General features: G+C 53.2%; 1 protein-coding gene across 1 annotated transcript in view; it reads left to right on the forward strand.

Annotated features, from left to right (window-relative positions):
* TNS3 (tensin 3) overlaps positions 1 to 15,956 on the forward strand; it is a 269,039-nt gene that overhangs the window by 102,564 nt on the left and 150,519 nt on the right. Inside the window, exons 4-6 of the mRNA XM_055144430.1 lie at positions 12,497 to 12,549; positions 13,950 to 14,121; positions 15,479 to 15,529. Coding sequence (XP_055000405.1) covers positions 13,972 to 14,121; positions 15,479 to 15,529 — 201 coding nt within the window. The 5' untranslated portion in view covers positions 12,497 to 12,549; positions 13,950 to 13,971. The remainder of the gene's footprint in view (positions 1 to 12,496; positions 12,550 to 13,949; positions 14,122 to 15,478; positions 15,530 to 15,956) is intronic.

Consider the following 15,956-nt stretch of genomic DNA (forward strand, 5'->3'; position numbering starts at 1 on the left):
CAGTAGAACTTGTCCTGCCGTGGGGCCGCTGGTGTCCTCTGGGATGGCACATCCTTCCTTCCTGCTGGAGTGGCCCTGCTGGCCATTTAGGGCCACTCAGCATTTCTCAGTGCTCTGGGTCTCCAGGCTTGGGGAGTGAGAACTGGGCAGCACAGGAGTCTGGTCTGCTCCTCAGCATGGTGCGGGTGTCTCCCTGCTCATTGTGTGAGGCGTCTGAGGGGTCTAGAACCTTCTCCTTGCGGACAGGCAAGTAATGGTGTAGGTGTAGGCGCTGGGCTGATCACCCTGTGTGAGCCTGGGAACCCCCTGTCCCACTGTTCTGCCAGCCCCTCAACCCTCCCAGGTGCTTCCTAGGAGTAACAGCCTGGACCCGGGCCTTGCTGACACCTGTCTGGCCAGCCACCTCATGGACGCAGCCGCTGCTGACTGCGCTTCCCCCAGGAAGTCTCTTGGGACACTGCCATCTCCCGATAGATCTGCTTGGGAGAACTGAGGGCAAGTTGCCTCCCCATCCCCTCCCATGGGTTCATGTGGACAGAAACATGCTCGTTACAGATTAAGTGATACAAGTGAAAGAACACATAGGTGCAAGGTGCAGCTATGCCATGAGCCCCCAGGAAACTTTCTCTTAATTTGGGGCATAACTTACAGATGTATTTAATGAAATACTCGTTTATGTAATAAATCTATGCAAACGTGAGTCCCCTGTCTCGATGGGCTGCTCTTCCTTTCCCTCCTGGGATGAGCACCCAGCCTCAGCAGACGGGAGGGTCTGGGGCTGGGCGGAAGCCGCCCTAGCCCAGGCCCCAGGATGGCCAGCAGCCCCCTTTGCCGTGGGCCTAAGGCACTGTGGAGCAGGCACCTTGAGGCTTCCGCTGACATTCCGAGGTGTCCATTCTGTCTGCTTAGATCTGGTGTTTGTGTTTGGTTCTGGGTTTTGTGTCAGTTGAAGCATTTTTGTTTATTATCATAAATGTATTGGATGAGTCATCTCTAATGTATTTCTTTAGTTTTTAATATTTTTGTTGATTTAAAATCAGCTTCCACAAATTCTGTTTGGAATGAGGTGGAAGGGAGGAATTGGAGAAACACTGAGGGGGGCAGGTGGGCTGGCGGGGGGCCGCCGCTGTACACGAATGCAGAAGTGGGACACAGTTCTAGACTCTGCCATTCTGGAACCCACCATGGGCGTCTGTCCCAGAGTTTCTGGGGGTGCTGGTGCTTCCTCCTTGTGAGGCCCCAGCCCGAGCAGGCCCCTGCTCTGTACAGCCCCAACTGGTCTCCCCAGGTTCTCGCAGGGCCTTGGCAGGGCTGCCTCAGCCCGAGGCCAGCAGTGTCCTGTGCTGGCTCAGGCATGCGTGCTGCACCGGGGCCTCTGCTCAGCCCGGGCTGGCCGTGCCGCGTACTCCCGGTGCCACACGCCGCTCTGGAGTCCGTTTCCCTGGCTTCCCGCTCCGCTGCCACGTTCACACCAGGCTGAAGCTGGGACAGCACGTGGTTGGAGAGAGCTGCCTCTGGACAGAGAGAGCTGCCTCTGGACTGGACTGTGAGTTCCCCGAACACTCTGCTGTGCTCTCCGGGCTGCCCCACACTTAGTTCTAGTCTGGCTCTGGAGTTCCACCTGGCTCCAGCCCGGGGCTTGCCTGTTAAGTCGCCTGCCCTGCTGACTGCTGACGTTCTGGGACTGCAGGTCTGCCGGCTTTTCTGGGGCCAGGGGTTCTTGATTGTCAGGCTCCCATCCTGCCTTTCTGGGACTTTCTGTCTTCAGCCCTGCTGGTCTGCGAGCCTGCAGTACCCTCTTTTCCCATATGGTTCAAGCAGCCCTCTCTCGTCTGGCAGACAGGCTTTCCTTCCAACCCTCTCCCTCGCCCCCCGCCCTTCTTCTTTCCAAAGTCTTTGCTTCTCATAGTTGAACGTTGCGGCCCAGTGACTTTACTTCATCCTACCAGGCATATTTGTTCTAGCAACTCACGTGACAGCTCACCTTTTAGTACATTTAGAAAATTCACTGTGGACTGTTCTGGTAATGCATTTGTGTCTGGCCTTCTCGTTCTAGAAGGGAAGAATGTTCTCTAGCTGGGGACTTGCTTGCTTCCTCTGAGTCTTGTCTGTTAGCACTGCAGCCCTGGCCGGCTCTGATCCACTGTGTGCTTGAGGGCCCAGTCTCTGCCTTGCACTTAATATTCACTGCGTAAATGATAACTTTCCACACTTCTCACTGCCAGGCACTGTTCTCAGTACGTCCCACGTGTCTCATGATCCCTTTTCCTACTCAGTTCCAACACCTCCACTTCCCAGATGGGGAAACTGAGTCCCAAAGTGGTCAGATAAGTTTTCCAAGGATAGGCAGATAGGAAAGTGGTGGAATGGGCTTCGGGCCCAGCCCTGTGGGCTCCATAGCCTGTGCCCTGGCCCTTGTGTCCATGCCAGGAGGAGTGAAAGGATGAACATAGTCTGTTGAATGTGCAAGGTTGTTGCTTTATTTTACTTGAAATTTTTCATGTTGAGGTTTTGGCCCACACTGACCAAAGGTGCTCAAGGGTTCCTCCTGGCTCTGCATTCAGAGCTCCCTCCTGGCAGACTCAGGTGTGGGGTGTGGGGACAACCTGTGGCCCACAGATGCCCTATCACTGTACTGTCTCTGGCCCCTGGTGACTGCCTTTCAAAAAAGTTTTGTTCATGTTTTCTTTCTTGATTTTTCTAGGGAAACAAAATCACACATGCAGGGATGTTTTGATTGGTCTATCTAGTTGGTTCGTTCCTGTCCTTAGCCTGGCAGCTATGAGCTGTGCCCAGGCCCCACATGGTTCTGGTAGTGTTGCTGTTCTTCCCCTCCCCCTCCCCCCCTTCCCTCCTCCTCCTCCTCCTCCTCCTCCTCCTCCTCCTCTTCCTCTCCCCTCCTCCTCTTCTTCCTCCCCCTCCTCCTTCTCCTCCTCCTCCTCCTCCTCCTCCTCCTCCCCCCTCCCTCTTCCTCCTCCTCCTCTTCCTCCTCCTCCTCATTATGCAAATATCCCTTTTGTTCCTGTTTGCAGAACTAATCCCTGCATGGGGTCAGGTCTGGTTGGTACAGCCTAGCAGACATGGCCTGGTGACTCTGGAAGCTGACTGTTCTCTCTGTATTTCAACCTTTTTAAGATTCATGGTGTGGCACCCCTCTCCCCCCAAAAAATAGAAAAATAAACTTCTAGTTTCTCTTTACTTTACCCGAAAGCCCGCAAGGGCAAGGGGATGTGGAGAGCAGGGGCCAGGTGGGCAGAAGTAAAGGCAAGCCAGGCTACAGAGGGTTGTGTCCGGTGCTCAGTGACTTCCCGGGGCAGAGGAGAGACGCACAGGACTCGCGTGCTGCCCCAGGACCCCCCTCCCCATGGGGAAGCAGTGTGGGGTGTCCATGACATTCTTGGCATGTGGTGCAACAGGAGAACGCATTAGGGACATGGGTGTCTATCATGCTTGGGCAGACACAGCACGGGACATGAAAGCCACATGTGCAGCCAGCCATGTGGAGCCTGTCATGGCCTCAGTGTGCCTGCTCGTCTGAGGCGGACAGACTTCTCCTGAGTCAGGGCCAGTTTCCTGGCTTTCACGGGGCCTTTCCGGGACCCAGAGAGCTGCTTCTCTGCTCCCTGCTCCTCTTCTGGATGGTATGTTTGTTTAGCCACACAGATACTTTCTGAAAATGAACTAAATGTAGATGTTAGTTAAATATTGCAGACATGGGGCCCTCACTCAGGCTTGCAGAGAGGTGGGCTGTTGACCTCTCTGGGGCCTGCTTTCAGGGTGCTGCTCACAGCTTGGCATTTCCTGCCGTACCTTCAGGAAGATGTAGAGTTTAGGTAAGAGCTCACACACTAGGTATTTCTGTGCAGTCATCAAGAGTGGGGTAGATGGGACCTATTGAAGGAACACTCGGATAGGGAAGTGATGTCCGAGCTGCATGTGCTAGGGTTCGTAGGTGAGTGAGTCGGGAGCATTGCAGCCCATGCAGGGCAGGAGGGAACCCACTCCGGGGGCTTTCTGGGAGGTGGAGGGCTGGAAGACGGTGCGCAGGGGGAAACCGTTGGCTGACTGATGGCCTCAGGCCAGACCCTGCGTGTGTGAGAGCACCTGTGCCCTATCCAGGTGACATCAGAGCACGGCTCACTGAGTGGTTCTCATGCAGATGCCTCTTCCCTCCTCCTGTTTCTTTCTTTCCATTTTGTGGTTTCCCAGAGGACAGGGGAAGCTGCCTTCGTAGGTCATCGTGAGTGGAGAGTAAAGCATCTGTGCTTGCCGGCCTTACTCTGGCTGGTGTGCAGGGGGCCTCGGCCGCTGTTTTCCATAGGAACCGTGCCGGGAAGGATGGAATTACCTGCCCCTGTTTGGTAGGAGCCAGAGCAGGGGGGTCATGTTCAAGATCACCTGGCTGGACAGTGCCCGGTGACGTGGCGTGATCAGGATGGCTCCCTGCTGCTTCGCGGTAGAGGGATGAGGGGTGCTCTGGGCTGTGTGTGTGCGTGTGTGTGTGTGTGTGTGTGTGAGCGCGCGCGTGCGTGCGCATGCACGCGTTTGCTATTATCACTACCCAGCCTGACCTAACTTTGTTTTGAGACCTCCAGGGGCTCCTTCAGGCTGTACTTGGGAGCTGAGGTACCCAGTAGGAGCCTGTAGGCAGGGAGTCAAGCTCCTCAGTGCTCACTGGAAATGCTGATGTCAGCTGAGTTTCAGCCCTGGCTGTTGGTCCCTGAGGCCGCAGCAGGGGCAGTTTCTCTCTTCCTAAAGCGAGAGCCACACCACTTTTCCTGCCATCATCACCTTTTGCATCTCTAAGGTCTTTGCTTTCACTGCCTCGTTCCTTGGAAAGTTGGTGATAGAGTGGCCACAAGTTAAGAGTTGTTGTCTGTGAAGAAAGCAGCGATGTGGATCTGGATTCTTGATGTAGGATGTTTGCAAGAGGGAAGTTTGAGCCATAGTGGCCTTCTTCCAACACTGCCTGTCTTTTCTGTCCGTCTCTGGACATGGCCCTGAGCTGTCTGCAAGACACTGGGAGAGGGGCAAGCCTGCCAGTGCGGCAGATGATAAAGAAAGGGTGACGGGCGTGCGAGGTAGAGGCACTGAGTCTGATCCTGCCTGGCAGGACTTCTCTGCTTTCCTGCTGACCAGACCAAAGGCAAGATCAGTTCTTGGCCACGCAGCTGCTGTCTGTCAGGAGACAAAGCCAGAGATCTGAAAGGTGGGGGCAGGATGGGCCGAAAGCGGCGCAGAGAAGCCCAAGAGCTTCAGGTACATCGGGGACTGCATCTGAACACTTGAGGACATTTGGGCTGCTTGTCACAGGAGGAGGCAGTGGGCCGGCTCAGGAGAAGAGCCATTATCAGAGATCCAGAGGGTTCCCCCGCCGGCAGCAAGCTCACTCTGCCTCTTGCTGTTGTGCTAGAACAGACTCAGGCCTGTGTGTTCTCTGGCTTTATGCTGCCTCTGGGGCGTGCTCAGCACTCTGAGCTCATGGAACCTGTACTGTCTCCCGCTGCCCCGGGCCTGATGCTGGGCAGCCTCCCTGGGAAGGAGGTGAGTCCTGTGCGACAAGCAGGCGCTGGCAGGAGAGCTTGTTGGTCATTGCTGCCCTGTAGGCCTCTGAGGATCCTCTCCCTGACCCACACGCAGCCTTACAGTCGGGACAGTTTAATGCTGATGACCTCTCTGAAGTTGGATTTCCTGATCCAACCTTCTGTAACTGAAAGTGGAACTCTCAGCTGTCAGAGGCATCAGTCTTCACTGCAGCACTGTTCCCAGTAGCCACAGTTTAGAAACAGCCACAGTGTCCAAGGACAGATGAGTGGACCAAGAAACTGTGGTACATCTATCTGATGGAATATTACTCAGACAGCAGGCAAGACGAAGTCATGCAATTTGCCACTATGTGGATGGATCTGGAGAGTATCATACTGGGTGAAGTGAGTCAGAAGGAGAGGAAGAGACGCAGTGATCCTACACATGAGATATGAAGAAGTGTGGTAGGGGAACAGCTGCCCACAGGCACAGAACTTGAGATCTGGTCTGCAGGAGGGAGCATGGGGGGTGGCGGGGGCGGGGAAGTGCCCTCCCACTAGTAGCACAGCGAACCTCAGGGCCTAAAATATGTATAGCACTGTTGTCCTGTTGTTCATCGATTTGCTCAAGTGGACACCAGTAACGTCTCCGTTGTTACTGTTCTTGGCATATCGAATACACCATGGGGAGCTTGTCAGGCTCTGCCATGTGGGCGGGAAACTCTTGGTAGCTTGCCAGGCTCTCCGAGAGGGACAGAGGAATTGAACCCGGGTCGGCAAACACCTATTCTCAGTGCTGTCACTCCAGTGCCTAAAATAAAACTTAAAAAAGAAAAAAAAAGAATTATCGTTAAAACTGACAAAAATAAACTACCCAGATACTTGTGAGTGATATGCCAGTGAGAGTCCACCAGCAGGGACCAGGCTCTCTGCTGACTCCTGACTTGTGTCTGTGTGCACTGAGGCCCTGCGCTGTCCAGCCTGGGCAGGACTGGGCAGATGTTCATACATAACTGGATACCATGCGGCACTGGATCTCCGTTTCGAAGGTAGTCTTTGATCTAGCACTCAGCTAAGCATGCACTTTGTTTGCTAGGGGTGGGGGAAAGATAGGCACAACTGGCAGTGTTCAAGCCTTACTCATGATGGTCCTCAGGAATTCAGGGATCTTGCCTGGAGGTGCTTGGGAGACCATCTGTGGTGCTGGGAATTAAGCATGGTTGGTTGCATATAAGCACGTTACCCATTGTACAACCCTCCCCCACCTCAACTCTCTTAATAAGAGAAATGTGTGTAGTCAACATATAGGATCTCCTGGTGGTCTCAGTCTTTTCTTGAAATATTTCTCTGGAAGAGTCTGTGTTCCAGGACTGCAAAATTGTGAACCTGGGGCAGCTATTGCCACAGAATTCTGATGCTGGTCCTGCCTCCCGTATAAAATTGCCTCCATTATCAAGAGAAATGTGCGTTGAGAATTTTAAACCTTGTCCTTCATCACTCTTTTTCCATATACTTTCACTCAAAATTCCACGTAACTTGATTAGGGGAGAAAAGAGGCTCTTCAACTCAGTCTGTCAGTTTACTCAATGCTTCGGGATTGTTATTTGGCAGAGAGAAAGGTAAAAGTGAAAGGAGTGATTTTTGGGATTTAAACATGGGTGGTCTGAAAGACGAGTTCAGCCCCTCAAAGAGCTTTGCATCGTGTTGCTCAGTGAATATAGGTGCTCTGCCCCTACAGAGGCCCTGGCTCACCCAGAAACTCAGATTCTCTTTGAGAGCCCCTGCCACACCTTGTGTTGGTCCCATGTACCTTTCTAAGGGATAATGAAGACCGACTATGGGAAGAGCTATCACTGTAGAACTGTCCTTTGACCCGGGACGCCCACAGAATCTTTCCAGAGTGTCTGATGGGCAAACCTTTGTCAGTGACAGAGAATTGCATCATTCAAGGGTGGATGTTTCACCTACCTTACCAGTGAATGAAAGCTGATACTCCTAAAAACCTAGGTGGTCTTTTTCTAACAAAAAGATCATTTTGTACATCAAAAGGAGCAAAGGATTTCAAAGCTATGTCAGTCCCTCTGGCTAGTCACTATTCCCAGGTAGAGGCTGAGCAGAGATGTGTTACATCAGAGGAGGCTGGTGGCTGGGCCCCGGCCTGAGAGGACACAGGGGGCCTGTGGGAGCTTTGACCAGCTGCTGCTGGTGCCTGAATGAAGTGCATGGAGCCACAGTGTCATCTTGGTTCCCTTGGTGCAGGGCTGACCTGCAGTTGCTCCCTCCTCTATCCTTTCTTTTTTCCTCTGGGCACCTTCAGGGGTGTGATAAGCAGTTGCCAAAAAGGACACAGGTGAGGGAGGCTCAGCTAGGCCGTTGCAGACACTGGCAGTGCCGGTCCATCTGGAGATCAGATGAGAGGACAGTGTAGTGCTTCTAGTTGGGGTGGTCAACGCATAGTGGGCCCTGGGCTGGATGGGTAGCCCCTTCTTCTATACCTGCAGCAACGGGCTCAAAGTCCAGTGGCTTTCTTGGACTTCTTCCATGGAGTTATGTGCAAGCTTCCCTTCACTGCGAGTCAGTTGGCTTCTGAAACATGCTGTTGTGTATCTGGGCTATCCCAGAGTGGCAGTGCTCGGGAAGGTGAGCAGAGACCTTCTCCCTTCATCAGGCCCCTGCTCCCTTCCTGCTCCACCGAGGGCTGTGGAAAGGCCACTCTTCTGGCCCTGCTGTGTCTCTTGTCATTCGAGGGCATACAGAGCTACTTGGGCGGCTGGGCTTTCAGCCAGGCAGCTCTGGCTCCTGTACAGTGTCCTGGGTTCCAGATGGGGCCCCTGATGGAAATTGTTTCCTGTGAGGGGGTTTCCGTCGGAAACAGACTCAGAAGGAGCAGTGGCTGCCCCGCCCCCGGCCTGCTCCCCTTAAGTTTGGGTGTCTGATGTTACAGTTGGGTCTGACGCTGGCACAGACCAGGCAGGACTGGCTAGGCAGGCGTGAAAAGTGCCAGAAGTTGCCGCAGGGCCTTTCCTGTGTGATCGAGACAGCTTAGTCTTTCTGAATGATGCTTCCTTAAACTGGGCTTCAGCAGAGACACTGTCGTTCTCCAGGGTGCCCAGTGGAAACAGGTAGGGCACTCCTTGCTGACCTTCACCTATCAGCAGTATGGGGGTGGCGTGGGGATTACTTTGCAGTGGGAGTCCAGAGGGAACCCAGGTGTGGAGCTGAGTAGCTGGAGGGACCTAAGCCCTTTGCTGGAGGAATCTGCCGGTTGCTCTGGAATGAGGAGCCAGTGGGCAGGGAAGGGTGCAGGACTGCTTTTCTCTTTGGCCTGTGGGATTCCTGCTGCGAAGTAGGCTGGCCCCACTCGACTCCCTTAGTCTTACTCTCCCTGGGCCTCTTCTGGCGACAATGGTCCCTCCTGCATACAGATTGTTTCCGAGAAGCAGCTAATCCCGTTTTAGGGCCTTTGCACAAGCCCTGCCTGCAATGCCCTCTCAGCACATAAACCCCTTCGCTCTTCCTTACACCCACAGTAGGGGTGCATGCCCTACCGGAGGGGCCATGCCAACATGTGGTCAGGCAGTGGGTGCTGGCAGTTCTAGCTCTTGTAATTGGGGCAGGGGAACAGGGCTGAGAGGTATGATGGGCTGAAGAATCACTCCTAATGCGCATGATTCATGCACAATCATTTGGAATCAGAGCTTGTTTGTTTGGTGGGAATTGACCTAGGGTATAGTTGTGTGGCTGCAGGGGAAACGGAAGTTGGGGGCGGGAGTCTCAGCCTGGCTTTCTGTGTGGGTGTAGTGCCTGCGAGCATGGGTGGGTGTATGCGTGCATGGATCTGCTTCATTATCTCTGTCCATCCGTGCTGGGCACACTGAACAAGCTTCTCTGGGGGCGATCTCCAGCCAGGGATCTCCAGGGAAGACTCAGGGCTCCGGGACAGCTCAGGGCAGATGCTGTCCTGGCAGAGCCTCCTCACTGCTCTCCTGGGTGCTGGCGTTTCTGCACACCCGGGGGCTGCCCAGCACTTTGTCTTGAAGGCAGGCAGAATTGTGTGTCTGTGGGCTAATGATGGGGAAAACTAGGAAAGCCAAAATGGCTTATGTGAGCCTTCAGGCAGAGAGGAGAGGGGGCGTGGAGGAGCCTTTGGAGGTGACTGCACTTTCCCTGCAGCTCACCTGTGGCATGTTGGGAGTTACGGGGAAACCCTTGGGTATCACTGGTGCTGGGCCTGGCCTGGAGGCCCTTCACACTCTAGGGTGAGGCTGGCTTCTCTCCTGCTTGGCTTTGGCGCTTAATATTTGCACATCTGGGTCTGAGTTTGCATTTTCTTCTTGAACAGGCCATAGGATTTGGAAAAATTTTAATTATGGAATCAAGTCCCTTGGAGCTAGTTAGTAGTTAAGGATGGCTTTGGGGGGGTTGTTGTCTGCTTGAAATGTAGTGGCACATGCCGTTTCATGCCGTGTGCTCATCTCCTTACAGATTACGTGCATGGGCCATCTTGCCAGCATATTGCATGTGTGATAGATACAGTATTCACATGGTGTGGACGGAAAGCAGAGGGCAGGGTTTGGGGGCTAATGGAACTCATTGTTGGGTCTGTGCCAGAGACTTTGGTTCTGAAGCACTGGGCTAACTGAATGCAGTGAGCAGGCACATTCGGGCGTTGGATGGTCACTGAGTCCGTAGTTAGTCAAGGAGGAAGTACAGTCATTCAGAGAAGGGTGGCCGGCAGTCCTGCAGTGGCCACGACCCTGACCCTTTCCCTGGGGAGTGTGGAACCCCTTCTGAGCTACTGCTGCCAGCTGTGCATGGCTGCCCTCAGAGGGCCAGAGACAGGCTAGTTTCAGTGTCCAGTGCTCCTTGCCCTCTGGTTTCTTCAGGGCTAACACCTGCATGAATTCTTTATCAACTCTTGTCTCTGAAATAATTGGCCTTTGGTGAGTATCCACACTTGGTTTTGGTAACAACTCCATTATCTGCAGAATCTGTGACATTTCCTGTTGGATCCCTTCAACTCATTTAACCCAGGCATGTGATGGAAATCTTAGGTTGTTACATAAATAATAATGCAGTGTATAGGGTTGTTCATATAGACCAGAACTTACTTGATCTACTGTTCCCTTATTAAAAATCAATTAAAAATTATTCTGAAGCCCCTTGAAAATCTACCTTCTTTTCATTATTTTTTGTTTCATTTTGGGTTTTTTGGCTTCCCCCATTTTACTCAGGGCTTGCTCCTGGCTCTGTGTTCAGGGATCACTTCCAGCAGTGCTCCAGGGCTATGTGCTGTGCCAGCGGGGATTCAAACCCAGGTTGGCCAAGAGCACGGCAAGCATCTTCTTTGCTCAAATGTCTCTGGCTCTGGAGTCTCCCTCTTTGAACAAAGGAGCAGAAAGCATCTTGATTGTCCCAGAGCCTCCAGGGAGAGGGTTGAAGTTGTCCAATAATATAGGATGAATTTTGTGAGTGATTTTCCCAGGATATGATGCTTGGATTGCCAAGTCACATGCTTCCCATGTTTTAAATGCTTTTCATCTGTTATGTCAGGCTGTCCTTAAAATATTTGATTGGTGCATGTCTCAGGTTATTACTCCACATCATTCTTGGAGAAGGTGCTCAGAGTCTTTGGCCGAGTACAGAGCTGGGGGAGGAGCACTTGGAGCAGTGAGGGAGGAAGAAGACAGCAGCCGAGTCCACCATAGCGACTGGTGGGGTGACAGATGTCATAGCCAGAATACCCTTACAAACTCTTAGAAAAACTCTTAGAAAAACCAAAAACCAGCCAGTAGCAAATCTTTGTATATTTTATCTTTGCTTTAACAGTAGCTACAGCCAGATCTCATTGTTCATTGTCTGCTCTGAGACATAAAGATTTGGAGCCGAACTTTGAGTAGGTAAGCAGAATCCATGAGGGAGCCTCAGTGCTACAGGCTTTCGAGGGACTGTGGGCATGGGGGCCTGGGGGACCCGAGCCCTCGGAAGGCAGCACCTGCTCCCGTTGTCTGGGGCAGGGAACCGTGCCAGGTGGGGTCCACACCGTGGGGCTAACCTGCCCAGCCCCAACACCACCATGACAGGCCCTGGGAGGTCCTGCTGGAGCACGCAGAAGATGGCCGGCTGTGTCCATTGCCCGAGGAGGTGCTGAGCCAGTCTGTGAGTGGAAGACACTCCCGCAGGCCCGTCCGTGTGGCACCGTCTCAGGTCACTGGTTCAGACGTGGCCTGGCCCAGTGTGGAGTGTGTTGGCGTCAGGAAAACCATCACTCTCCTTTCAGCCTTGGGTTTCCTGTCTTGCTTCCTTGTGTCAAGCTCTCGCAGTCCTGGGGACACCAGGTGAAGTCAGGACTGCAAGGTCATGTCTGAGAAGGGTCCTGAGGTCCAAATTGAAGTGGGGGGTGGAGAGCCAACGGCTTCTAGGTCCTGCTTCACATTTAATTCAGTTCACTCATTGGGTGTGGACCTACGCTTCACATAGGATGTAGCCCTTTTAGACATGGAGACGTGCATGCACAGCAGTATGAGAGCAGAAGGGACATATAATCTGTAACTGCAGTCTCCTTGTTGGATAAGGTTTGAAACAGAATGAGTAGCTATCATCAAGAATCCTCTCAAACATGACTTCATCGAGGATAGCCATGGTGATGGTGCCAGCAGGACAGAGCTCTCCCGGGCCACAGACAGTTGCCTGTGCTCAGTGACTAACTGTCCTCACTGTGTCCCAGCAGAAGTCTGTTCCACAGCTGCTGGTTAGTAGCACTGGGTCACTTGAGGTCCTCAGTTCTCGGGGCTGAATATCCTCATTCGCTCTGGACACTAGCAGGTGATAACCACGGCAGCGGCCAGAGTGTTTGAGTTCCCATTTATGATTAAACCGGCAGCAGCTGCCTTTGTTCCCTCTCAATGGGACCTGCTGTGTGTGAAAGGCGGCGGTGGGGACATCTGAATGACCCTGTTTGCTGTTCACAGGTTCTGCGACTTCCCCTGCCACCTGCATCTCTTGTTTGTCACAAACCGTTCAGGTGAGTCTGTGTCTCTGTTTCTTTGTCCCAGTTTGTTCTCCTGTCTCTGGCTCTGAGTTTACCTTTAGAATTAGGTACTGCTATATGGTAATCTGGTTCTCTTTTCATTTCAAAGATTAATTGGGGTGTAACTCAGCGTTAGGGCACTTGCTTTGCATGTATAAGGTCCTGAATTAAATCCCCCAAATAAAAATTAACTGGGAGGCATCACACACTATATTCATGCTGCTTTTCCTGTCTGGTGCATCCTCATGTCTTACGAGCCCCTGTAGGTGGACAGTCTGATTGTCTTTCAGTCAGCAGCTATGGCTCGACTGTGAACAAGACAGTTCTGGGAGGAGGTTCGACTGGATTCTTAATTGAGGAATGCATCTCTGAAGGGCTGCCATCAGACCAGAAGGCACATTATTCATTTAGTTTTAGCTCATTGTGTAAAAATTCAGATTAAAAATATTTTTGGGTGTTGCACACCCAATGGTGGTCAGAACTGCCTCCTGACTCTGCACTCAGGGATTACTCCTGACGGTGCTCAGGGGAATCAAATGGGATGCCAGGAATCAAATCTAGGTTGGCTGAGTGCAAGGCAAGTGCATTACCTACTGTACTATTGCTTGGGCCCCTGATCTAATTTTTAATGTCATCAGAACCGGCTTGCTTCCATGTCTGGCTCATCAGGAGAGAAAACTCAAATACAGGGGTGCATTTGGTAAAAGTTCACATGTTCCTCTGATCTCAGGGTGGCTGTGATTGTCATGGGTTGAACATTTTCCTTTTGTCCGGCCACCACCTGGAGCACTGCAGACACGGGCCTGGCTAGTGAGCCTGTGTCCCAGTGCTGAGGGCAGCAGGACGGGACACCCTGCAGGGCCTGGCTGCAGTTTCCCAGGCCTTGGGACTCTTCTGCTCTTGGCAGCGGCCCCTGAGTCCCCTGGCTGCCTGGCTGGGCCTGGTGCTTGTAAGTAAATGTCCCTCTCCCAGGAAAGTGGGGGTCCTTCCACGCCTGCTCCACTGGCCTCAGGGGGTCTCATTTCCCGTGGCTGCTTCAACACTTACCCGCAAACTGTCTGCTCTCATGCCTCGCCCTAGCATACTTCCTCTCCCAAGGTGCTTCTTGCAGCTTTTGACCAACACTCAAAGCTGGGAGAGGCACTCTGCAGCCACCCCCCTGACCTTCCTCCCAGCCAGGCTTGCTGGCCAGCCTCTTCTCAGTTCCCTGTGGCTGCTGGCTTCCGTTGTCCCAGTCGTGCCTTGAAGGAAATGAAGACTTCTGCCTTCTAGAGGGAGGAACAGCTGAGAGGAAATCTCAGGCCTGGATGCGTCTTCCCCTGCCCTGTGCCCAGAGATGGTGACCTGCGCTTCCTGTGTGGCTCCTGGCCCCTCTCACAGAGTTATTCCTCCAGGTCTCCAGCTCTGAGTATCACCATGGAAAACAGCCACGAGCTGGACCTCACTTACATCACTGAGCGCATCATTGCTGTGTCCTTCCCTGCGGGCTGCTCTGAGGAGTCCTACCTGCATAACCTGCAGGAGGTCACACGCATGCTGAGGTCCAAACATGGAGACAACTACCTGGTGAGTGGGGCCGCAGGGCTGAGACCGGGTGTGGGGGGAAGCAGGTATTAACTGCCCTTGCCCCAGACACCCTGTGGGGTGGCTGCAGCACACCCGGCCTCTGACCTCTGGGTCCAGCAGCATTTGCAGGGCTCAGGCATGCACCGGGAATTGTGCAGGAACTCCTGTTCCTTCAGGGGTGACAGAGAAGCGTCACTATTCTGCGATGTGGCTGTCCCACCATCACCATGCAGGGACTCCCTCCCTGTCTTGCTTTCCCAGCACCAGCCCATGGCCTCAGGCTGTCCCCCTGGCTGGCAGGCAAAGTGCCACCTCCCTCCTGTAACTGTCAGGGGTCATGTGAGTATCCCAGGATCCGGTGGGGAGCTGGTCACCAGTGGCCAGTTCGTGGGTCTGAGCAGCAGTGTGGAGGGCGCTGTCTCATGACTGGATCTGCCACGTGTGTGACACTGTCCTGCTCTTTCCCGTGTGGTGATCCTATGGGGTAAGTCAGCCTTCGCTCCTCCCCGACCTCCCGGTAAGACTTTTTACTCTCATCATGGCAGCTCATCTTCACCCTCTGTCCACATGGTCGTCCCGGAGGGCTGCAAGGTTCTATCAGACTTCTGCAGCCCCTGCTGGGCCTGAGCTGGGGTCCATGGCCGGCTGGAAGAGCTGTGGCCCTGGGCTTCTCGGGAGAGGGGGCTGTGTGTGAAGGCCCACCCCCGCCCTATCCTGAGTCTCCACTGTCTGCTTCTCAGAACTTTGCGCCCACCTCCGTGCCTTCCGGGGTAGTCGGCTACTCCGGTCCCCAGAGACTTCGGTCCCCTATAGTCTACAGAGGCCCTGGCAGGGCCCAGACTGCCATGTACTGGGCTAGGGTTGGGCAAAGTTCTCTCCAGACCATTCAGGGCTTCCTCACCATTGTGTGAGGGAGAATCATGCCCTGTCTGAAAGAAAGGCTGGGAACCATGTTGTGTATCTCCTGAGCTGTGACCCCTATGAGAATGCATTACCCTAAGACCCTGGCTAAGAGGGCAAGGTCCACTGAGAAGGGAAGCTGGCCCTTGTTTAGTGGCTGGGGCTTCCCTCCACTTGCTCAGCACCTGGCTCTGAAATGACAGGGGCCTGGAGCTGGATTTCTCTACTCCCCCACCCCCATGCCCCCATGAACTTCTCTTTAGCTCACCCAGGACATGCTTTGTCCGGGCTGCACGTGTTGGCGGCTCAGCAGGCTGTGCCTGTGTGCCTGCCTGTGCCGGGCTGCTCCTGGGCAAGGCCACACCCTAGGCTTCTTGTACCACCTGGAAATGCCTGTTCTATTCTGTGTTTATTTCACATTATAGGTTACATTTCTATACATTTCAATCTTTTGCAGGTATTAAACCTTTCAGAGAAGAGATATGACCTGACAAAGCTTAACCCAAAGGTACGGACCTTGCATTTTTGTTCTTTGTTTTATAAACTTTCCCTGGACCGTGCTTCTGCTGCAAAAGCTTTAAACTTTGTAGGATGTGACTCAGTAATGGGTTTAGGGTTGGTCCTGGTAGGGATTCTTGTTTAAATGAAATACTGCTTTTCAGTTTGAAATAGTTATAGATTCACAGGAATTTGCAAAATGAACATAGAGATTTCCCTATATCCCTGACCAAGTATCCCCAAGGTGTTGAATAACACCTTGCATGTTCAACAGTAGCATAGCAACAACACTTGGGGTGCCAGGGATTTGAGCCCAAGTTGGTCTCAAGCAACCTACCCATGTACTAGTACAAAAGCCATGAATTGCATTCATCCTTGGGGGTTATATGGGGGTGGGGGGGTGAGAAGGAGAGAGGAGTGAGAGAGAGAGAGAGAGA

The sequence above is a fragment of the Sorex araneus genome, chromosome 7 (assembly GCF_027595985.1).
Source record: "Sorex araneus isolate mSorAra2 chromosome 7, mSorAra2.pri, whole genome shotgun sequence".
In the NCBI taxonomy this organism is placed as follows: Eukaryota; Metazoa; Chordata; class Mammalia; order Eulipotyphla; family Soricidae; genus Sorex; species Sorex araneus.